Source organism: Rana temporaria, chromosome 12, assembly GCF_905171775.1.
Source record: "Rana temporaria chromosome 12, aRanTem1.1, whole genome shotgun sequence".
Classification (NCBI taxonomy): Eukaryota; Metazoa; Chordata; class Amphibia; order Anura; family Ranidae; genus Rana; species Rana temporaria.
The window spans coordinates 118,965,421-118,991,231 of NC_053500.1; the positions used below are offsets into that span (position 1 = coordinate 118,965,421).

The 25,811-nt window shown below is 45.4% G+C and overlaps 1 protein-coding gene across 2 annotated transcripts in view; it reads left to right on the forward strand.

Moving 5' to 3' along the window:
• Positions 1-25,811, forward strand: part of RALY (RALY heterogeneous nuclear ribonucleoprotein) — a 264,917-nt gene that overhangs the window by 217,173 nt on the left and 21,933 nt on the right. For both annotated transcript variants that reach the window (XM_040330366.1, XM_040330367.1), the window contains exons 4-5: positions 10,636-10,705; positions 21,146-21,193. In XM_040330366.1, coding sequence (XP_040186300.1) covers positions 10,636-10,705; positions 21,146-21,193 — 118 coding nt within the window. The remainder of the gene's footprint in view (positions 1-10,635; positions 10,706-21,145; positions 21,194-25,811) is intronic.

Below are 25,811 nucleotides of genomic sequence, written 5' to 3' on the forward strand. Positions count from 1 at the left end.
GAAGGGTGCTGCAGTTTTAATTTTACTTATTTTTAGTTCACTTAGCACAGGGATATACCGGTATAATTTGGGGTTTTCAATATTTGGTCATTTGAAGCCTTGCAAACAGAGAACCCAAGTTTCTACAGTGGCTGCAGCTACAACCCCTGCACCCATGGTGGTTCCTCAAGGGTGCTAAAGTAGTTAAAGTGGACGAGGGTACAAAAGTCACATGGCTTGTTGCCACAATATGCAGACATGGAAAGTGAAGGATTATGGGGGGGGGGAACTGTTTGGGCCCTGTTTTGAGATTGTTTGTTGCTCCACTTATATACTGTACATGTATATTTCCATATAGTCATTGGCCAAAGTCTTTGCCTATCAGGAAGTCACATGGCCCCTAAAGCATTTTGTGACTGCAACCATATCTGCTCATTTTGTCTTTTTCAAGTGCTTCACAACAATGGCCCGGATTCACATACATCGGCTCATATTTATGTATCTAATATACGCTACGCCGAAGCAGCGCAGAGAGGCAAGCACCGAATTCACAAAGCACTTGCCTCCCAAAGTGCGCTGGGTTCCCTCGGCGTAAGCCGTCGTAGGTGGAAGTGGGCGTGAGCCATGCTAATGAGGCGTGACCCCATGCAAATGATGGGCCGAGTGCCATGCGCCGTCCCGTGGACGTATCCCAGTGCGCATGATCAGAATCACGTCGGAACTACTCCCTATGATACGACGGATCACTGCCTACGTCGTGAACCTAACCTACGCCTCGTCATATTCATGTACTACGTAAACGATGTAAAATATGACGGCTGTGTTCCCTGGTCCATACCTTAGCATGAGTTGTGCCTCATATATGGGGAATAACTTTACGCCGGACGTACGACTTACGCAAACCGCATATATTATGCGCCGGGCGCAAGTACGTTCGTGAATCAACGTATATCCCTCATTTCCATGTTTGAATAGGAAATCAATGGGAGTGCCACTTGCGGCCAGCGTAAATATGTGCCCATGATACGCCGGCGTAGGAAAGTTACTTCGGTCGGATGAAGCCTATTTTCAGGCGTATCTTGGTTTCAGAGTCTGGCGCATAGATACGACGGCGCATATTTACACTTACGTGGCGTATCTCGAGATACGTCGGCGTAAGTGCTTTGTGAATCCGGGCCATAGTTCCTGCCAATTCCCCAGTTTTTATCAGTTGGCCTAGTACTTTCCGTAGCCCTTAGGAAGATTCTTGTTGTAGTTCTAGTCCCTGTACAAAGAAGCCCAGTGCTCACCTTACAATAGAGGACCCCTTTCTATACTGATTATGCAGCCTCATGGGTTTTCTAATGCCCTGTACAAACGATCGGACCTTTGTGCGACCAAATTCACATCGGAATTCCAACAGAATTCCATCGGAGGAAAAGAGAACCTATTCTCTATGTAATCTCTGATGGAATTCATCGGAATTTCTCCGATGGGGCATACACGCGGTCGGAATTTGCGATGGTAAAAGTCCGTCTAACTTTTTCCATCGGAAATTCCGATCGTGTGTACGAGGCCTTATACTGTTCCCCCGTGTTCTTTTGGGCCCTAGTGCAATGGCACAGGTTGCACAGACAGCATGTTTTGGTTGGCTCCAAGAAACCCAACCCTGAACCTGATCATTTCAATATTTCTGCTGTTATACTATTGATTCTCTTAGTCCTAGTGATGAAACGGAACAGCTTAGCATAATTGAAGTGACAGGTTGCAGTGTCATGAAAATGTTTGGTCTTTATCTAAAAGCTCACTGCAGATAGCATTAATGTACAGCACCTTCCTAAGGAAGGAAACTAATGCACCCATCAATGCTACATCTATAAAATGTATGTAATTTAAGGAGTATACTGTAGGATGAACTAGAGTAGCCAAAGTGCTTTCTAATTTTCTGCTGACATTTCCTTAGCTGGAATAAGTTCTATGGGTTGAAATAACTGTGCGCTTTTCTCGGCTTCTAGAGCGGTCAGTGTGGCTTTAGGATATGTTTGTTTCTCGAACACCACATCATTTTGTGGAAATTTCTTTGACTGAATTTTACCTTTTGTGGGATGATGTTACTTTAACCACTTAACCCCCGGACCATATTGCTGGTCAAAGACCAGAGCACTTTTTGTGATTCGGCACTGCGTCGCTTTAACTGACAATTGCGCGGTCGTGCGACGTGGCTCCCAAACAAAATTGGCGTAATTTTTTCCCCGCTAATAGAGCTTTCTTTTGGTGGTATTTGGTCTCCTCTGCGGTTTTAAGTTTTTGCGCTATAAACAAAAATAGAGTGACAATTTTGAAAAAAATGAATATTTTTTACTTTTTGCTATAATAAATATGCCTCAAAAATATATAAAACAACTATTTTTTTTCCTCAGTTTAGGCCAATACGTATTCTTCTACATATTTTTCATAAAAAAATCGCAATAAGCGTTTATTGATTGGTTTGCGCAAAAGTTATAGCGTTTACAAAATAGGGGGTATTTTTATGGCATTTTTTTAATATTTTTTTTTTACTAGTAATGGCGGCGATCAGCGATTTTTTTCGGTACTGCGACATTATGGCGGACACTTCGGACACTTTTGACACATTTTTGGGACCATTGTCATTTTTATAACGATCAGTGCTATAAAAATGCATTGGATTACTATAAAATGCCACTGGCAGTGAAGGGGTTAACACTGGGGGGCGGGGAAGGGGTTAAGTATGTTCCCTGTGTGTTCTAACTATAGGGGGCTGGACTCACTAGCGGAAATGACTGATCTTCTGTTCCCGGTCCTCGCTCTGTAACAAGCGATCGCGTGAGCCCGCCGGGCACGCGCACGGGAGTCGGGGGCGAGTCGGGGGGAGTCTAGTGGCCTGCGCGAGAGCCGACGTATAGCTACGGGCTCTCGCGCAGGGGAGCCGACCTGCCGCCGCATAACTGCGTCGGCTGGTCGGCAAGCAGTTAAGTACACTTGCTAAATGCATGCATTTTCAAAGCAGAAACTATTAGCTGCTTCTGCTTGATTGAAGCATTGCAATTATAGATTACTACAATGGTTACCCCTATTGTGTCCAGTGGGGAAAATAATTATTTAATCCCCTGCAGATTTTGTAAGTTTTTCCACCTACAAAGAAATTAAGGGTCTATAATTGTTATCATTGGTGTATTTTAAATAATAGGTCTCTATTATATTGGTGTTCTTAGGGTCATAGTCAGCATTTTTCTTCCTTCAAACACGGTGTGTCCCACCTCCTCAAAAAGGCACATGTACAGTCATGCCAAAGAACATCTAAATGATTCAGAGAAGGATTGGTATATAGAGCTGTGGTCAGATGAGACCAAAATTGAGCTCTTTGGCATTAACTCAACTCTCCGTGTTTGGAGGAAGAAAAATGCTGACTATGACCCTAAGAACACCAACCCTACAGTCAAGCACAGAGGTGGAGACATTGGGCCTGATCCACAAAAACCCGGCGGAACGTAATTTTTCCTATTTAAGTTACACTGCCGCAAAATCTCTACCTAAGTGCCCGATCCACAAAGCACTTACCTAGAAATTTTGAGCGGTGTAACTTAAATCCGTCCGGCGCAAGGCGTTCCTAATTTAATGGGGCGAGTACCATTTAAATTAGGCGCGCTCCCGCGACGGACGTACTGCGCATGCTCCCGACGTCATTTTCCCGATGTGCTTTGCGCGGTTTTACGTTGCGCCGGGTTTTGAGAATCGCGACGGGCGTAAAAAAAAAAACGAGTTGCGGCGGGAAAAAAAAAAAGGAAAAAAAAAAATGACAGCGACACGGGCTAGAAGGGTCTACTTTTACAAGGTGTAAACAGTTTAGGCCTTGTAAAAGCAGCCCTAATTTTGCGACAGCAAACTAATACTTACGGAGAAAAAACGAAGCGTAAAAGCTTTGTGGATCTCCGTAAGTGCTAATTTGCATACCAGAAGCGGCATTTCGACGAGAAATGCCCCCAGTGGCGGCTGCGGTACTGCATCCTAAGATCCGACCGTGTAGGTCCCTTACACATGTCGGATCTTCTGCCTATCTATGTGAAACTGATTCTCTGGATCAATTCCATAGATAGAAACAGGGATTCAACGGCGTATCAGTAGATGCGCCGGTGTATCCCTTTTGAGGATCAGGCCCATTATGCTTTAGGGCTGTTTCTCTACCAAAGGTATAGAAGCACATTAAGGTCATGGAGTGGCTTAATCAGTCTCCAGACCTAGATCTTTTAGAAATCTTATGGAGGGAGCTGAAACTTCAAGTTGCCAAGAGAAGCCAAGAAGCCTTAAGAAGATCTGTAAAGAAGAGTGGACCAAAATCCCTCCTGAGATGTGTGCAAGCCTGTTCACCAACTGCAAGAAACATCTTACCTCTCTGCTTGCCAACAAGGCATTCTCCACCAAGTAGACATGTGCATTCGTTTTCGTCCGAATGCATTTTCGTCCGAATTTCAGGTATTTTCGTTATCGTTTTAACAAACGATAACGAAAGCACAGAAAACGAAAACCGAAAGATCCGACATAAACAAATGCTTTTTTTTTTTCGTTTTCGTTGCGGTCGAATGTGCCTAACCTTAACTCTATTAGTCCAATTAGAGAAAAGATTCGACATAGAGAGAAAAGATTCGACATAGAGAGACATGAAGATTCGACATAGAGAGAAAAGATTTGACATAGAGAGAAAAGATTTGACATAGAGAGAAAGGTTCGACATCGAGACGCATGAAGATTCAACATAGAGAGACATGAATATTCAACATTTTTTTTTTAAAGATTCTTCTCCTTCTCCTTCTCCTTCTCCTTCTCCTTGTCCTCCTTCTCCTCCTCCTCCTTCTCCTTCTTCTTCTCCTCCTCCTTCTCCTTCTCCTTCTCCTCCTCCTCCTCCTCCTCCTCCTTCTCCTCCTCCTCCTTCTCCTCCTTCACCTCCTTCTCCTCCTTCTTCTTCTTCTCCTCCTTCTCTTTCTCCTTCTCCTCCTCCTCCTCCTCCTCCTCCTACTTCTCCTTCTCCTTCTCCTTCTCCTTCTCCTTCTCCTTCTCCTTCTCCTCCTCCTCCTCCTCCTTCTTCTTCTAATTCTTCTTCTTCTTCGACACCATAAGCCTTCAATGACAGATTCGACCTTAATTTGGATTTTCGGACTAATGCATTTTTTTTAACGAAAAACTAAATAAATAAAAACAAATTTCGGGAGTAACTAAATAAATTTATTTTTCGGACAAAAACGAAATTACGAAACAAAATATTTCACTATTTCATTGCCACCCATAAGTACCCATCAGTGCAGCCTTTCAGTGTCCATCAGTGACGTCTATGAGTGCCCATCAGTGCCGCCTATTAATTCCCATCAGTGCTGCATACCAGTGCCACTTATCAGTGCCCATCAGTGCTGCCTATAAGTGTTCATCAGTGCAGCTATCAGTGCCCATCAGTGCCACCTCATTGGTGCCACCTTATCAGTGCCCGTCAGTGCAGCTTCATCAGTGCTCATCAGTGAGAGCCGGTTCACACTGGGGCGACTCGTCAGGCAACTCAGCCGCCTGACAAGTCGCGTCCCATTCTAGTGAATAGAACCGTTCTAATAGGAGCGATGCAAGTCGCTCCGACTTAGAAAAAGGTTCTTGTACGACTTTGGGGGCGACTCGGGGCAACTTGCATTGACTTCTATACAGAAGTCATTTTGCAAGTCGCCTCTGAAGTCGTCTTTAGGACGCCTTGCAGAGTCGCCCCCGAAGTCGTGCCGCCCCAGTGTGAACCGGTGATCTGCCGATATGGTTCCGGCTAACGAGAAAGTTCCTTTAAGGACTGCGCAGGCGCAAACTTGCCGATGGAAATCTCCGAACCTCGGCCGGCATCCAGGGCGACGTGGATTTTGAGGAACGAATTATGCTCGCAAACCAAGGTTTTACAGTCCAGTGAAAGTAATCCAAACGGTTAGAGAACCAAAGACTGTGTTATGAGTGCAGATATCTTGTGCTCACCCTCCTTCTTATTTCTCCATACATGTGCAATACAAAAAATTAAAATGGACTGGTGCCCATCATTCATTCACAGAAAAAAAATCACTCCCTGAAAAGATTGTTTCTTATTTGCCAAGTAAATTAGTCTGGCACCTTCACAAGGTAGTTGCTTGTGAGCTGAGAATCAGTATTCTTGCCAATCATGCTGACATGGTTACAAATAGTGCTACATGTAATTTCTTCCTTTAAATGAACAGTGTTCTCAATAAACAATTGTCTTCATCAAAGGGGAACGATCCTGGTGGAAAATCCTATCAATTTTGATTACATTGATTTGCTTTGGATGGTTGTTTGTTTTTCAGCCAAACGATAAATTTGTAAAGATTAAAATTATACCGTATTGGTTAGTGTGACATGTGTAGCCAACGTTAGAGTTCCCTGTGCATTTCTTTTCACACAACTGCTAGGATAGTCCTGCAGATGATCAGCACGCCAATATTAAAAAACGACATTGACATTGTGTATTGGCCATTGTAGACAGAGAAGTAAATCTTTGCAATGACTCATGAAGATGCTTTATGTCTCTCTGCATGAGCTAATGCAGGGTTCTCCAGTATATATATGCATGCCCTCCTTGGCCTGGCAGCGGCTGCAGTAATATACGGCAGGTACTCTTAGGGCTGGCACGCACAGCCACGCTCAGATTACTGCTGTAGCAATGCTTGTCAGCCGCGAGCCGTGATTTGCAGGATGGTGGCTGAAGCAAGCAGCTGCGCATACATCAGACGGGGCACAGCAAGGTCAGCTTGGGAGAGGAGTCAGGAAAACACAAGCAAAAAGATTTATGGGCCTCATGTACATTGACTGTAAGAATTACTGTCCGCTTTGTCCATCCCAGCAGATCTGTTTTTCCCCTTCAATTGCTGACTGCTTGAGGATAAACGTGGTTGTATCTATTGATTCCAAACTTTAAGCCCATTTCCAGACCCCTTGCAACTCGCCCTCCACCGTGCCCAGTCCTCCTCCTTGGAGCCTCCTTAAAATGCAAATTTTGATTAATTTTAGTACATCTGCCTTTTATCAAATGTGTTCTGATTTGTCATGAGGAGGGTCCTCTTCCCTTCTCATGGATCCAGATGTCTCCGGACATCTTCTTGTCCAGAGATGGGCAATCTTCAATGATGCTGGGTGCAGGGCCGATCCTAGGGTCACAGGCGCCTGGGTGCAGAAATATTTCTATAAAACTAGCGGCGACTTTACTGTCAGTGTGAAAGGGCTCTTGGTACATCTCATTATACATCACATCTGTAGATGGACTACTGAGGTGCAGGAATGGGCAGGGGGCTGTGTATCCTATGAAATCTATTATGCCATAAAACATCTAGAGCAGGGACAGCCCAGAGCACGTGTAAAGGGATGCTGGGGATGCCATCCCCCAGCACACAGCACACTGAACACTGTGACTTACCTCGGTTCTCTCTCTGTACAGTCCGAGATAGAGATGGGAGGGGGAGGCATTCCAACTGGAGTTGGTGGAGACAGTGCAGGATCCAAGACTCCCAGTGTGAGGAATTCATTCCTGTACATCAGCACTCAGCAGCCACTGAAAACTAGAACCCTCGTATCAGGAAGAGGAGCGGCCCCTCCCCAGAGCACTGCCAGGCTGGATGGACTGCCCTATGCTCACACATCCGTTCTGGACGGACACACACCTATGTTTAGAACACTAGTTCTGGACGGACACAAAAAAGGAGAGAAGGAAGGAGGGGAGAAATCTGGCACTTCGGCGCCCCCACCTCTGCAGGCGACTGGGTGAAAAGCACCCTGTGCACCCTGCCTAGGATCCGCCCTGCCTGGGTGCTTCATTTAAGTAATGATGTCAGTGCCATTTCGGCACCATTTTACTGTGAGTGCAGAGCGCCATGAAGGCCCCTCTAAGGGGAGGGAACCATGACACCCTAGTAGGTAGGTGCTTTAAGTTAGTTTCCAGGACCCGGCCCAGGCTGGAAAAGGTTTAAAGAGGTTGTGAACCACAGATGATGCAACAAAAAAAACCTGCAATGGCTTAATGTGCTAGTATACATCGTATATTACTATATACTATTACTACTTGTGTATACGATTAAAGGGGAGTTCCAACTACATTAATCAATTTTTAAAAGAAATATATTTCATGTGGCAATCATATTGTATATCTATGTTCACCTACTTTTTTCAAATCCGCCGTCAATCTCCCAAGTTTTAGTAGAAAGACACATTTAAAAAATGTTCTCGGACGTTCTCATTTTGCTTGTTGGCATGTGAAGCCCACAAGCACTTACTTCCTGGATACTGTTGATGATCTGCAACCATCATGCACCGCCCGCCCCGCCCCATTCTCGCGCATGCGCATTGTAACCGCACTGCAGCGCCGTCAACCTCTCTGGTTGGCGCCGAAATCCTCTTTGTATAGTGTCACTTCCGGTTTGGAAGTCCCACGATTCTAGCCCTCGGAGAAGCGCACTAACTCCTGGGAAATGATGGCACACATTTCCCAGGAGCAGTAGCGAGCGGAAGCGCCAACGGAAATGACAGCAGGAACCGAGGCGATGAAGAAGGCAGATTTCCATGGGACCACATAGCAACAGCTATTTCAAGGTGAGTAGAAGAAAAAATATCCAAATGTTGTTTTGGGTATGATATATACCATGTATCAATCTTGGGAAATAGCCATACACAGCAGTAATGTGATCCAGCACTTCTGACCTACCTCAGTGTAAGCTTAGGTGGTCAACACCATCTGGTGAGTTTGGTCCCAAAAGGACACGAGGCACTAGACACAGAGTGAAGCAAGCTTTGCTGTGGAGATTGTTGCACTATATTTTAGATTTACAGCACTTGGTACTTTTGATTGCACTTGCACTTTATATACTGATAACTTTTTATATGTGTGTTTTTAAACTGTGTTATAAAGGGTTGGAATTGGGAAGGCGCGGCTTTCATTTATTGTTCATTTTTAAGAGATGCATTTGATATTTTTATAATAGCTGTACAATTAATTAAATAAAAATTAAAATGGAATTGGGTTTTAAAGATTATCTTTCAACTATTTTAAACATTGAAACATTGTTGCATACAATGTTCAGCCAGCCATACAGATGCATCGTTTCTCCTAGCAGAACCCTTCTGCCATTTCAAGCAGGAGTGTGGCACAGGGTGGGTCTGCTTCTATTTACAGCACTCATGGAAACCTAGCCAAGGACCGGTGAGGGCAATATGACTTAAGAATAAGGGCTCAATATAACTGCAGGTGAAGGAGGGCCAAATTCAGGCACCACATCCCAAAAGTAGTGAAGAAACAAAATCCAACAACAATATTAACTGGGACTTTTTAGGTGAAAAAATCTACAGCAAAAACATTGTATTACATAAAATCAAATTTATTACAAATTGTTGATTTACAACTCAGACATTATTAAACCCAATCACAATTGGATAACGTGATACAATACATTTGTACCCAATAGACGCATAGCATGCGTTATATCAACGTTCCATCTGTCACAGCCTATATTTGTAAACGATCGTCAACATGTTTTGCTCTAGTGCTTCATCAGGAAAACACTTGAGAAAAATTTCAAACCACCCACATGGCCAGACCAGAGAACCCAGGGGCCAAGCCCAGAGGGAAACCCCATTCAACTCAGGGGACCTTGTGCACTCCACCCAAAGGAAAGCACAAAGTGGACCACGGGAGGAGATAATGAGGCATGTGGATTGAAAAAAAGGGGGGGGACACGAAAATCAAGGGGCCTTATAAGTAATGAAAGGCTGTTCATGCATGAGCGTCCCCTGACTCCAACTGGAGTTGGAGGAGGTTTTCCTCTGAGATGAGCCTCTGGGATCTCTGGTTTGGCCATATAGAATGTTGGAGTGGTTTGCAATTTTTCTCAAGTGGTTTCCTGATTAAACGCAAGAGCGAAACATGTTGAAACCACCGGGGATTATCATTTACATATACTGTGACAGACTGTCACGTACCTGGTCAGCTGAAGTGCCAGGCCCCCTGCCAGCCCCTGTCCTTACCCCATCCAGGTTGCGGCTTCTCACCTGCATCTCCTCCCGAGTCCCGGCGGTCGCTTCTCCTCCTGGCCAATCAGGACTTAGGACCTGCTACAAATCAGGTCTTAGGACTCCCAGCCAATCAGGTCTCAGGACCAGCTTCCTGATTTGCTGTGAGGACAACAGATAGACATTAGCGAATATTCATTTGCTAATGTCACATAACTGGGTAGGCCTTTGGCTCTAATCATGTGCTTCTAAAAATAGAAAAAAAAACATTGGAATCCATGCATCTGGCGCCCTGAATGTAAATTAGGGGCCAAACGCATGGATTAGGGGGGTGGCACCCCTGTGCCCTGCATGAGCAATCACCACTTGTCTGAGTTGCAGTCAGTTTCCGGTCAGTTTCTGCACCGGAAACTGACTGCATGGTGTGAACTAGAGCCAACTAGAGCCATTGAAATACATGGATAACACTGTGCATGCATTTTTACTGCAGAAAAAATAGCACACAAAACTGTATGTATGTGGGACATATTAGGAACAGCCATTCAGATTTGGATAATCTCAGAAATGTAAATTTGCATAATACTAAAATGTTAACCTACAAAGCAAAAGTTAATTATGTTTTCAACTTATCTACAGATATCAACATGGCTGGAGAACCAAGGCCCAGACCCAAAAATTTGAAGAGAGCCACAGCTGCACTATACAGGTAAAATGTTAGGTGTGACCTCATATTCTATTGTTTTGGTAAATCTAAGGAAAATTGTATAATGTATAGTTGGAGATAGTCAGACAAATTGGGGTAGGAAATTCTGAAGGATGGGAGAGGCTCAGGAGAAGTCCTGGAGATGGGTATAGGAGGAGGTGACGAGGGAGCTAGAGAGCAGGAGGTCTTGAGAGGAACGTAGAGGGTGATTTGGTTGGTATTTTGTGACTAGGTTAGTGATGTAGCTAGGGGCTGAGTTGTGGATGGCTTAGTGAGTTATTGTTAGTATTTTGATTTTAATTTGTTGGGTCAGTGAGAGCCAATGGAGGAATTGGCAGAGAGAAGTAGCAGACGCTGAGAGGTTTGTAAGGTGGATGAGTCTTGCAGCACCATTCATGATGGACAGAAGGGGGATAACCTATTTAACCACTGCATATATACTGCGACCGGGCAGCCCTAGTGCGTGAAACGACGTACCTGTACATCATTTCGTGCACGAGACACCGCACCCGCTGCCCAGCAGGGAGGGGGGCGATGCAAGTACAGTACAGCCAGGAGGTGTGCAGTGAAGCCAGAGGTTGTGCAATACAGCCAGAAGCTTGTGTACAGCAACCAGAATTCAAGCAGTCTTTAGAGTTGTTCCAGTTACAGTTCAGGGGTATCCCATCCACTCTGACCCTATCCAAGTTCCTGCTCCAATAAAAGCCCTAAAAAGACACCCCTAGACTGCTCCTTTGAGCCAGAGGAAGAATGACGAAAATGCTGTGTGCCTGGCAGTGTGCGCTCTAAAGGGGAGACCAAATTCACTTATAGCTGCATACAGCCCCAACTCCTTTGAGCCTATCATTGAGTTGTACAGGCTGAGTGGCCACCACTAATCGTAACACCATGGCTAATTTAGAACGTGTGGACGTGGCCTAATGCCTTGTACACACGTCCGGTTTTCACAACGAGAAAACTGTCATTTTTTATATTGGTCGTGAAAACCGTGGGCCGGATTCAGATACATTGGTTTATCTATCCGCGTGGCATAACGTATCTCAGATACGTTACGCCGCCGTAAATTAGGGCGCAAGTTCCGTATTCAGAAAGAACTTGCGCCCTATGTTACGGCGGCGTAACGTATGTGGTCCGGCGTAAGCCCGCCTAATTCAAATGTGGATGATGTGGGCGTGTTTTATTTACATTTAGTGTGACCCCCACGTATTTGACGTTTTTTACGAACGGCGCATGCGCCGTTCGTGAAAGAATCCCAGTGCACATGCTCGAAATTACACCGCAAATCGTCATTGCTTTTGACATGAACGTAAATTACGTCCAGCCCTATTCGCGAACGACTTACGCAAACGACGTAACATTTTCAAAATTTGACGCAGGAATGATGTCCATACTTAACATAGGATACGCCTCATATAGCAGGGGTAACTTTACGCCGGAAAAAGCCTAACGTAAACGACGTAAAAAAATGCGCAGGGCGGACGTAGGTTTCTGAATCGCCGTTACTACCTAATTTGCATATTCCTTGCGGAAATATACGGAAGCGCCATCTAGCGGCCAGTGTAAATATGCAGCCTAAGATACAACGGTGTAAGACACTTACGCCGGTCGGATCTTAGGGAAATCTATGCGTAACTGATTCTATGAATCAGTCGCATAGATACGACCCCGCAACTCAGAGTTACGACGGCGTATCCGGAGATACGCCGTCGTAACTCCGTTGTGAATCCGGGCCCATGTGTATGCTCCCTAGCAGTTTTATCGACGAAAAAACTGCCCGCAAAAAAATTGAAACCAGCTCTCTCTTTTCTCGTCATGTTTCTCGTCAGTGTTTTTCTCGTTGTGAAAAACGGTCGTGTGTATGCTTTTCTGAAGGGAAACAAACGTGCATGCTCAGAATCAAGTATGCAGCTCAAAAGCAGCCCAAAGGGTGGCGCCATCTGAAAGGAACTTCCCCTGTATAGTCCCGTCGTACGTGTTGTACGTCACTGCGCTTCAGTCGGACGTATTTTTGCATGAACGTGTGTATGCAAGTGAGGCTGGAGAGGAATCACATCGGGAAAACTTCGTTTTTTTTCCTGCCGAGAAAAATTATCCTGTGTACGAGGCATTAGACTTGAAAATCTGAACATAAGACCTATTTAGCTGTAATTAGCTTGAAAAAAAAAAAAAAAAGTTCCGCTGGACTGGATCTGATTCACAGATGTAGCTACTGCATTCTATACCTACTGACTGTACTCTATGTACCTCTCCTTCTATTTTCTACCTTTTACAAGGTTAGGAGGCTGTATTCTATATAGCATTATAAGAGAGGATGTCTGGATGACGCTATCCCTTTTTCCTTTGAGCCCATTAATTAATAAGACTTGGCATTCCAGCAGCGACAAATTTAAAGCCCGTCTTGTGGGTGGGCACTGCTGGGAAGCACTGACACATAACATTGTACTGAATGTCACCAACCAGTCTGGAATCTTCCATATTTGCACAGAGTCTCCCCTTTGGCTGTAAAAGGGTTATCATGCTATAATTATCTTTTAAAACCAATTAGTGTGGCTGAAAAGTATAAAAGAAATCACTAGCGGTTTTGCAGTCGTTTCAGAGGCAATTAAAATAATTATTGGATTTCTCATATTAAGGATTTATCAGGGCCCTGGTACAAAAAAAAAAATCCAAACCCAATCCCATTAAGTTGTAAAATCGTGCCGCTTTGAGTGTAAATTACAGATGACTTCAAAAGAGGATTGGTTAAACAGCATCATTACCATCGGAGGAGAGAAAGGCACAGCTAGCGGTGTGAAGGCCAGAGATCAAATAGGGCCCTGCGACTGAGGAATAATGGAAATTGTTTTAATATGCATCTCATATTGACATAAGATGGCAATGCTGTGTAATGTCTACCCGGGAAATTCGCTGCTCATCACTAGCCAGCATTGCTAAGGACAATTTACTCAAATAGAAAAAGCTGGAATAAAAAATGCTTATGTGAATCAACAATGTACTGATCCATCTGAAATGGCAGGAGCTTTCAAATGAAAAAAAATAAAAATAAAAATGTTATATATATATATATATATATATATATATATATATATATATATATATATATATACATTTACAAAATGCAAAGTAAGCAAACAGAGGAAAAATCCAAATCAAATCAATATTTGATGTGATAACCTTTTGGTCTCAAACCAACATCAGTTCTTGCACACTTTGTACACTTGAACAAAGTCAGGGATTTTGTAGGATTAGAGTTACGTGTATGATTAACCAATAATACCAAGCAGTTGCTAATGATCATTAATTTCATATGTAGATTGAAACACAGTTATTAATTGAAACAGAAATAGTTGCGTAGGAGGCTTAGACGTGGGTGAGGAACAGCCAAACTCTGCTACTAAGATGAGGTTGTGAAGTTTCATGTCACATACACCATGGCAGGACCCAAATGTAAATGTATAAAAATAAACAATTACAATAAATAAGTATATATTATATAAATATAATATATACTTTGCTACAATGTAAAGTAGTGAGTGTACAGCTTGTATAACAGTGTAAATTTTCTGTCCCCTCAAAATAACTCGACACACAGCCATTAATGTTTAAACCGCTGGCAACAAAGGTGAGTACACCCTTAAGTGAAAATGTCCAAATTTGGCCCAATTAGCAATTTTCCCTCCCTGGTGTCACGTGACTCGTTAGTGTTACAAGGTCTCAAGTGTGAATGGGGAGCAAGGGTGTTACATTTGGTGTTATCGCTCTCACTCTCCCATACTGGTCCCAGGAAGTTCAAAATGGTACCTCATGGCAAAGAACTCTCTGAAGATCTGAAAAAAATAATTGTTGCTTTATATAAAGATGGCCCATAACCTTTTGAAGAGCGAGGGCCACTTAAGCAACTTACTAACCGGTCGCGGGCCCCAATGAGCAAAGCGAGTGGACGGGATGTGAACACGCAAGTGGACACGGACACAGACCATTATTTATTTTTATTTTTTATTTTAGCGAATCGGATTGGAGGTAGGACACACGTCGGTTTACGTCTGCCACTTCTTAGAGGTGCATGGAGGGTCGAATTGGGTCGGACTGACCGTGTGAAAGGGGACCAAGGCTGCTTTCACACTGATGCATTGCGGTTTTCCTGCACTGTGGGTGTACCTTTGGCTGTCCTGCACTTTGCACTAGACTTCTATGATATTCTGCAGGTTTGGTGCACCAAACTCGCAGGTAATAACATAAGTCTATGGCTTAGTACAGGTAACCTGCAGATCAGTTTAAAAGCAGCCCAGTAACCACTGCAAAAGATAACTGCCCATATATACACCGATTTTAGTAATAAAATTACCTTTAATAGCAGTATTCTATTCTATTCCATCCTAGAGCAGGAGGTCGCTGGCCACATCGGAGGGCTCCGCGAGCCACATGTGGACCCCGGGCTACTCTGTTGGGCACCCCTGGCCTAGGCCATAAGAAGATTGCCAAGACCCTGAAACTGAGCTGTAGCACGGTGGCCAAGACCATACAGTGGTTTAACAGGACAGGTTTCACTGGAACCTTGTCCTGTGGTGTGATGAGATCAAGATAATCTTATTTGGATCAGATTATTATTATTGTGTTATTATTGTGAGATAATGTGTGTATATATAGATATATCTATATATACTGTATATATAGTATATAATGTTGCAATTATATTCTATCTAGACAATGCATTTGTTGAAAGTTTTGTACCATCAATCAATTTGTTAGACAGGCGACATAGTGAATATGAGCAAGGCGTATTGTTTGATGATGTCTTATTACACATGAGCCTTGTAAAATTTAGTCTTGTAAAATTTTATGATTACCAGAATTGTATAAATAAATATTTTATGAGTTCTCTTTTGGTACCTTAGGGGCTTTTTCATATGTGCGGCAGACCTTACTGCCCCTCTGAAAAGCATTTCATGGTGGGCGTTTGACAGGCGGTGAGAAGGAGATATATCAACTCCTCACCGCCTGTTTTAACCCTGAAAATGCTGACTCACCTTTTACTGTACAGGCACAGGCTGGGGGTGGGGAGAAGACATATATAAATGTATGTGTGTGTGTGTGTGTGTTTTATCTTTATATTCAGTCATTTACCTGACAATTAGCATTATAAACAGATATAAAACACCAGTTGTGGGGCTCATTCACACAGGCACCATGTTTAGATGTGTACAGCGTATAGTTTTTATATGCATCTAAATGCAGATTTCTAGGAATCAGGGAGACCATGCACATGCTGTGTTTACAAGTGAAAATCTGTGCCGCATTTAAGAAAAGTAAGACGTCGATATATGCAGATTTTACGCATACATGTAAAAAAGCAAGAAATAATTGTACGCAGGGCTGTCTTAATGAGAGGGCACACCTGGGCGCTGCCCAGGGGCCCCAGCTGCATGAGGGGCCCCTGCACTTTCCCCAAAGCAGCTGGTCTTTGAGCCCACGCTGCCCCGAAATTGGGGGGCCCCCATGATGGCACTGAGAGTGATAGATACACAGGGGAGGCAGTCTGCCTCCTACCTACTTGATGTCTGTTTACCTGCACTGTCATCATTGTAGGGTTCCCAGAGCATTACTTTGCCCAGGGGCCCATGATGCTATTAAGACGGCCCTGATTGTACGTGTCTAAAATCTGTATGCATCTAAAAACATCTAAGGGCTCGTTCACACCAGAAGGCACATGCACGCGCTGCGTTTCCGCAAAGTGCACAGGTACCATTAATGGCTAATGGCACCCCATATGCATCTTGCAAACACAGCACGTTTGTGGCCATCAAACCACATGGTATCTCAGTACCTTGCAGTTTGGTGTGTAAAAAAATAGTGGTTCTGTGCATTTGGCAGCCCGTTCTAATGAATGTGCTGTCAAAACCAGACCGCACTGGTATGCACGGGAATATGTACGTTCCAATGTGAACTGGCCCTAAATGTGTCTAAACGCGAGTAGGGCTTGATCATATGTGCTTTGATCTCTGAAGACTGATCCGTCCTTCAAAGAGCATTTAACAGGCGATGAGGAGGCGTTGTATTGCTTTGTTAAAGCAGTATTAAACCACAAAAAAAACTCTGAAAAATTGTCGCTTTTTTAAAATGTCAGCCGCAGTTTTTCTGCCAGTGACGCTGGTTTCCCCCTTTTTTTATAGATTTAAATTGTATTTTATTTTACAAGGAGAGGCAGATGTTCCCATGCCACTGTGAGTGGGCCAGCAGCTTCTGTGTCCACAGGCAAAGGTGGACGTGGTCTGTCCTCAGGAAGGGCACGTTTGTCCCTATTTAGTGATGTTGCCAATGCTATTAAGCCACAGAAGAGAAGGTGGTGTACTGGCTTAGTAAACTATCCTCATCCTCTATGACCCAAGTTGACACTAGTGCACAGTCCACCAGAGCTGCCAGAGTGGCTTATTCTATCTCCTTGTCCACAGCTACTCCTGCCATAGCCCCAGCATCAGGCATGGAGGAGTCAGCTGAATTGTTTGAACACAGCATCAGCCACTTGCTTCTTGAGGATGCATAGACATTACTTTATTGTGATGTTGATTTTGAGGTAGAGGAAGAGTACCATGAGCCTACAGAGAGTGGAGAACACTGATAAACAACATATTGGCAGTCATGTTCCCCCAGCCGCAGCCAAGCCGTATTGCCAAGTTGACTCCAGTGATGATGAGGATAGAGAGAATAATTATGATGGGGTCACTGACGCGGCTTGGGGGCCGGATAGAGCAGAGGATCAAACTGAGGGGGAGAAACAACCCCAATGAGGCAGGATGTCCTCCAGAGGCAGCCATCATGGAAGAGTAGAGAACAGCCACCCTATTCCATCAGATTGTGGAGCTGTTATCTACCGGCCCATTTCCCACATCTCAGATATGTGCTATATCTCATGATCTCATGATGGTATAGCAACGGGTGTCACAGGTCCTTGCAGCACATCTGCCATCAGCACACCACCAGTTGTAAACTATAGCAGGCACATTTCTCTGCCCCATCTGCTGCATCGGGAAAAAAAATACAGTCACTGCCACCCACATGCCCAGCTTCTAAATACCAGCTTGTCCAAATAAAGAAATCTTGCAGGGAAAATCTATTTAAATGAGAATTTTTTCTTTATAAGTGTCAGTTTTGCTGCAGCAGGTTCTATACATGGTACAGATGTGGCACTTTACAGGCAGACTACGGGGACCCCCCAGGCACTATATTTAAAGGAATTTTTCATGCTTATTGTTTCACTTTAAAGTGATTGTAACGGTTCCTTTTTTTTTTATTATTTAAAATAAAACATGTCATACTTGCCTCCACTGTGCAACTGGTTTTGCACAGAGTGGCCCAGATCCTCGACTTCTGGGGTCCCTCGGCGTCTCCTCCCCGCATCAGATAACCCCCTAGGAGAAGCACTCTCCCGGGGGGTTACCTTGCGGGCTCGCACTCGAGTCCAGCATTCGGCGTCCATAGACACGAATGTTGGACTCGCCCCCTGCCCCCCAGTGCCCGCCTCATTGGATTTAATTGACTGCAGTGGGAGCCAATGGCTGTGCTGCTATCAATCTATCAAATCAAGAGCCGGGACCCCGCGCAGAGAGGGACAGCGTGGGGCTCAGGTAAGTAAAACAGGGGAGCTGGGGGGCCAGTCACTGCCAGACGTTTTTTCACCTTAATGCTAAGGATGCATTAAGGTGAAAAAACAAATGAGGGTTTACAACCCCTTTAAGCATACTTAAAATCACTGCTCCTTTAAAAACAATATTTTTTTATGTTTTTTTTGCTTTGATACATGTCCCCCAGGGCAGTACCCGGACCCCCATACCCATTTTATAGCCAATAACTTGCATATAAGCCTTTTCTAGTTTTGGCTCCATAGACTTTAATAAGATTTGCGGTTTGGGTCTGCTGTTAAAGAGTTCTGGGACAAACTGGATCATTGCCAACCTCCCATTGCATTTTTTTTACTGACAAGACATGGAAAATTTACTGATGGAGCACATTCTTTACCGACAACCTAAAAAATGACAAAACTTTTCAATACTGAGACAATCCATATATAAACATGATATGGAAACACTAACAATACCCATAACAAGTACCGTATTTATCGGCGTATAACACGCACAGGCGTATAACACGCACCCTGGGCCGGATTCAGATAGGTTAGCGGATCTTTAGATCCGCGTAACCTATCTGATTTACGTTACGCCGCCGCAAGTTTTTGAGGCAAGTGCTTTATTCAGAAAGCACTTGCCTGTAAAGTTGCGGCGGCGTAGCATAAATCCCCCGGCCGAATTCAAATTCGGCGGGTAGGGGGCGTGTAATATTTAAATCAGGCGCGTCCCCGCGCCGAACGAACTGCGCATGTGCAGTCCGCAAAATTTCCCAGCGTGCATTGCTCCAAATGACGTCGCAAGGACATCATTGGTTTCGACGTTAACGGAAATTACGTCCGGCCGTATTCGCGAACTACTTACGCAAATGACGTAAAAAATTCAAAACTCGGCGCGGGAACAACGGCCATACTTAACATAGGATACGCCGCACATACCCCTCATATAGCAGGGGTAACTTTCCGCCAGAAAAAGTCGAACACAAACGACGTAAAAAAAATGCGCCGGGCGGTCGTTCGTTTCTGAATCGGCGTAACTCCTCATTTGACGCGTAAAAGATACGGAAGCGCCACCTAGCGTCCGGCCTGGAATTGCAGCCTAAGATTCGACGGTGTAACACAGTTACACCTGTCGGATCTTAGGGATATCTATGCGTAACTGATTCTCTGAATCAGTCGCATAGATACGACCGGCCGGCCTTAGAGATACGAAGGCGTATCAGGAGATACGCCGTCGTATCTCCTATCTGAATCTGGCCCCCTAACTTTAAGAGGGAAATTTCCGGATTTTTTTTTCCACAGCCCCCTGCGTATAACATGCAGGCAAAGTTTACCCTCTATTTTCAGGGTAAAAAAGTGAGTGTTATACGCCAATAAATACAGTAATTTACCTTATTTACACTTAAAAAGTCAACACAGCATGACAAATTACTAGCCTTAAAAAATGTACTGACAGTTGTAAAAATCACAGATTTTTACAAAGGGTCTGTAAATTTACTGACAGTTGGCAACCCTGAGGTTGAGGGGTGGTAGACATGTGGCTCAACCACAAGGTTTTACCGCCCGTCGCCTGCTAGTGTAAACGAGCCCGTACTTTACACGTTTATTTTACCTAAGACCTTCATCTAGCTCGGCCAGCAAAAACCTATGGGCCAGATTCACCAAAGAGATACGACGGCGTTTCTCCTGATACGCCGTCGTATCTCTGTTTCTATCTATGCGACTGATTCATAGAATCAGTTACGCATAGATATCCATAATATCTTAGGATGCAGTACCGCGGCCCCCGCTGGGGGGAGTTCGCGTCGTAAACCAGCTTCGGGTATGCAAATTAGGAGTTACGGCGATCCACGACGGATTTTCGCGTTCGCTACGTCGCCGCTAGTCTAGTTTCCCGTCGCAAAGTTAGTCATTATTTGACCTGCCCTAACTTTACACAGCAATCGTATTGCTGTATAAAGTATGGCCGTCGTTCCCGCGTAGAAATGTAAAATTTAACGTCGTTTGCGTAACACGTCCGGGAATACGTCGCCGTTCGAAAAAATGACGCCACGGCGCGCAAAGCACGACGGGAATTGCGCAACTGAGCATGCGCAGTAGGTCCGGCGCGGGAGCGTGCCTAATTTAAATGGCACACGCCCATTTGAATTGGCCCACCTTGCGCCGGCGTAGTTTTCATCGCAAGTGCTTGGTGAATCAGGCACTTGCGATGAAAACTTGCGACGGCGTAACGTATCTACGATACGTTACGCCGCCGCGATTCTACGTGAATCTGGCCCTATGTTCTGTGCAAAAAAAATATGCCTATGACCGTGTGAATGAGCCTGTAAGCTTTAAAATATTAATAAAAATTAAAACGTTATTGCTGAAAAATGATCCTGTGCCTTTAATAAATTTGCAGCACGCGCTCTAACGATTTCAGACCTATATGTTCATTTAAATCGAATGTAGTTGTTAAAATATTCAGCAGAGGTGGCGCAGCCTCCCTCCTCCGCAGCCATTTATAGGAATCTATAGAAGGCAGTTTCCCATAGACCTGTAGGTTCTCCCAGCAGGGGGCAGGTTAAATATGAATGACTCCTTTAATGTGTAATTTAGTGTTGTACAGATACCAGGGGCTACAGCATAAAGCTGGTGGATAGTAGGCCCGGGGGAAATCCACCCCAGCACACAGGGTAATGGTTTTTATGAAATAAGCTCCAGCAGATCTCCTCCATGTAGTCGCTTACCCCAATCCCTCCCTACCAGCACCAAGAACATTTTTTTTTTTTTTTTATTTCACCCAGTGTGCTTGCAATTTAAAATTCCCTCTATTCTCTTCACAGCGGCTATGATTTTGACATTGATTACTACAGAAATGACTTCTATGAGAGGTGAGTGAAGCTGCATGAATGCACTATGACCTATTTTTGTTCTCTGTCTCATTGTGAATTGCGTTCCAGCCGTGGGGTGGGGGGAGGAGGAAGAAATCAGAGCCTGGCGAATGCAATCACATCTCCACATTGTCAAGCGGCACAACGGGGGGGGGCCGACATTAACACGCTCGCCGCCTTCACCCGTGCTAGAAAGAGCGCCCTGCCTCTGTACAGTCTTTTATTTCAGTGTGTTTTGTCATGGGGGGGACGAAAGGTCAGATAAGACATAGGGCCAGATTCACATAGAATTACGCCGGCGTATCAGCAGATACTCCGACGTAAGTCCGAATCTAAGGCCGTCGTATGTCTAAGTGTATTCTCAAACTGAGATACACTTAAACATGCCTAAGATACGACGGCCAGCGCCGTTGTATCTTAGGGTGCAATATCTATGCTGACCGTTAGGTGGCGCTTCCATTGCGGTCGGCGTATAATATGCAAATGACTAGTTACGCCGATTCACAAACGTACGCTTGCCCGTCGTAGTGATTTTACGTCGTTTCCGTAATGCCCGGTACACACGGGCAAACATGTACGATGAAACCGGTTCGTCGGACCGTTTTCACCGTACATGTCTGCCAGAGGGCTTCTGTACGAGGGCTGTACTAACCATCGTACAGAAGTCCGCGCGTAAACAATACGCGGGGCGTGTCCGCGTCGTCGCCGCGACGATGACGCGGCGATGACGCGGCGACGTGGGCGGGCCTGCCATTTAAAGGCTTCCACGCATGCGTCGAAGTCATTCGACGCATGCGAGGGACGGCGGGCGCTCGGACACGTACGGTAGGTCTGTACTGACGACCGTACATGTCCGAGCGGGCAGGATTCCAGCGGACGGTTTTAAAACACGTCCAGGAATATTTGTCTGCTGGGAAAAGGCCCGGCGCGCAAATGTTTGCTGGAATTCGGCCCGCTCGCGCCTACACACAACCGAACATGTATGCTGAAACTGGTCCGCGGACCAGTTTCAGCATACATGTTTGGTCGTGTGTACGGGGCCTTAGAGTTACGCGGCGTAAAGATAAACATGCCTCCTAGGTGGCGTACTCAATGTTAAGTATGGCCGTCGTTCCTGCGTCACAATTTGAAAATTCTACGTCGTTTGCGTAAGTCGTCCGTGAATGGCGCTGGACGCCATTTACGTTAACGTCGAAACCAATGACGTACTTGCGACGTAATTCCGCGCAATGCACGGCGTGAAAATTAGAGACGGAGCATGCGCAGTACGATCGGCGCGGGAACGCGCCTAATTTAAATGATCCACGCCCCCTACATGGATCATTTGAATTAGGCGGGCTTGCGCCGGTGGACTTTACGCTACGCCGCCGCAAGTTTACAGGCAAGTGCTTTGTGAATCAAGCACTTGCCCGTAAAACTTGCGGCGGTGTAACGTAAAGGAGATACCTTACGCCGCCGCAGTTCTACGAGAATCTGGCCCATAGTTTGTATTATTTTATTTTCTTAAACAAAGAATACAAAAAGACGATATAACAGGCTTGACATACACAAATGATATGAGATACTTGAATTTTGTATAGTGACAAAGATTGGTCATGTCAAAAAACACGTTGGCTGTGTCATTGCTTGTTTAAAATAAGACCTTAAAGGGTATTCATTAAAAAAATTGCAGATGAATTTACATATGTTCTGTGCAAATGGGGGCAAAACTGAATGTTGTTAGGTTATTTTCTCTCCAGGTCATATGTTATTCATTCAGCAAAAACCACATGGTTTGGAAATGTACCACTTTATGGCCACTAGATGGAGCTGACGATCATAGTAAATACATTTTTCCTAATCATACAGTACAGGACATTGGGTTATAGGCTGCTACTTTACCTGGTTCCCACCCACCGTTTAGTAAAATGATGGTCGGGTGGGACCGCTCTCGTTCTCTCCAATTCTAGCCGCAGCGTGGCGATTGGTGGTGCGCTGTGTCCGATCACCGATCAGGGTAAATGGCCAATGACGTTGGCTCATTACCATGTGATTAGTTGTGTCCAATCATCAGTGCCCTGCTCATACATGCTGCCTTATCAGTGCAGTCTCATCAATGCCCATCATTGCAGCTTATCTGTGCCCGTCAGCAGGGCAGCCATCACAAATGCAAATGCGAGTGCCCGCCGGGCGTGATGAACGCCGGGCACCCGCGATTGCTCGTGACAGAGTGAGAACCAGGATCTGTGTGTGTAAACAGGGGAGAAATGACTGATTGTGTGTTTATACAAAGTATGAACTCCGATCAGTCTCCTCCTCTAGTCAGTCCCACCCCCCTTCAGTTAGAACACAGAGAGGAAACACAATTAACGCCTTGATCGCCCCCTAGTGTTAACCCCTTCCATATCAGTGAAATTTTTACAGTTATCAGTGCATTTTTATAGCACCAATCGCTGTATAAATGTGAATGGTCCCAAAAATGTGTCAAAAGTGTCCGATCTGTCCACCATAATGTCGCAGTCCCGATAAAAATCGCAGATCGCCGCCATTACTAGTAAAAAAATCATAATACTAAAAATGCCCCTGGTGCAACCAATCAATATACGCTTATTGCGATTTTTTTACCAAAAATGTAGAAGAATACATATCGGCCTAAACTTTTTTTACAATGCTCTCTTTTTTTTTGAGGGGGGGGGGGGGTTGGATGGTGTTGGTGTTTTTTTTTATTTATATGTTTTTATTTTTTACAATACATTTTTTATTTTTTAGCCCTGTTAACACAGATTACGATGTTTCAGTTATATGAATGGACAGAGTCAGTGATCACTGACTCTATTCATTCGGAAAAGGTAGAAGCCGGGTTTAGCGGTTCCTACCTCCGCTCTCCATCCTGACAGATCGAGGACAGAGGAGGCGGAGGAGGATATGGAGGGGGACACGGAGTGCGGAAGGGGACAGCAGAAGAACGGTGGCTGACACCAGGAAGCGCGGAGGGGGAGAACAGCAGCACGGAGGGGGGGCATGGAGCGTGGAAGGGAACAGCAGAAGAACGGAGGGTGTCACCCAGTGCAGAGGGGAAGAGCAGCAGAACGGAAGGGGACACGGAGTGCGGAGGAGAGCAGCAGAACGGAGGGGGACACGGAGCGCAGAGGGGGAGAGCAGCAGAACGGAGGGGGACACGGAGTGCGGAGGGGGAGAGCAGCAGAACGGAGGGGTACACCGAGCGCGGAGGGGGAGAGCAGCAGAACGGAGGGGGACACGGAGCGCGGAGGGGGAGAGCAGCAGAACGGAGGGGGACATGGAGCGCGGAGGGGGAGAGCAGCAGAACGGAGGGGGACACGGATCGCGGAGGGGGAGAGCAGCAGAACGGAGGGGGACACGGAGTGCGGAGGGGGAGAGCAGCAGAACGGAGGGGGACACCAAGCGCGGAGGGGGAGAGCAGCAGAACGGAGGGGGACACCAAGCGCGGAGGGGGAGAGCAGCAGAACGGAGGGGGACACAGATCGTGGAGGGGGAGAGCAGCAGAACGGAGGGGGACATGGAGCGTGGAGGGGGAGAGCAGCAGAACGGAGGGGGACATGGAGCGTGGAGGGGGAGAGCAGCAGAACGGAGGGGGACATGGAGCGTGGAGGGGGAGAGCAGCAGAACGGAGGGGGACACGGAGCGTGGAGGGGGAGAGCAGCAGAACGGAGGGGGACACGGAGCGTGGAGGGGGAGAGCAGCAGAACGGAGGGGGACACGGAGCGTGGAGGGGGAGAGCAGCAGAACGGAGGAGGACAGCAGCACGGAGGGGGGACACGGAGCACGGAGGGGGAGAGCAGCATGGATGGGGGAAATGGAGGAGGATACAGGGACAGTCAGCAGAGATCGGTGCGGCTTTGGGAGGAGTTACAAGCACCGATCACGCTGTATAGATTTCACTAAAGCAGCTGAAAAGGGGGGGGGCCAAGGAGAAGCTGTCGGGCTTTATTGAAATCTATACAGGGAGATCAGTGCTTGTAACTCCCCTCACCGAACCAATCATCCCTGACTGCCCAGCATAGGATGCATTAAGGTGAAAAAACATTTACCTTTACAACCCTCTTTAATCCTCTGGCACAAAGCTGTTTTTGCTTTTTTTTTTTTTTTTGCACCCATGTTAATTTTACAAAAATATGAATAGAACATCTTTGGCAGTTTGGTCTCAAATGGTTGCCGACACCCCTGATGAACAGAAAAAATTGGAGAATCCCCCAGGGTGGGGCTTTTTAGGCAACAGTAGTACAAGTAGTCATAGTAGATACAAAAATATATAGTAGTTTAATAGTAACAAAAGGTATCAAACAATATATGGTAAACATGTATAATACAATAGTTTTAAAAACAACACATATAGGGTGTAATTTGAAAAGAGTAAAGAGTCCACAATGCAAATACTGGGCCCAACGCGTTTCGGGTTTCCTTCTTCAGGGACCGAAGTATGTGTGGAGTCAGAGAGTGTAACAAACAACTTTTCTAGAAAGATAAATAAATAGCAATGTGTTGAAAATAATAACAACATACAATGGAAATTAAACTGGTACAGATAAGAAAACATCATACCACCCAAGACGTTTCAACGGCTCAATACACCCCTTAGTAGGACATCGCAGTCGGGACG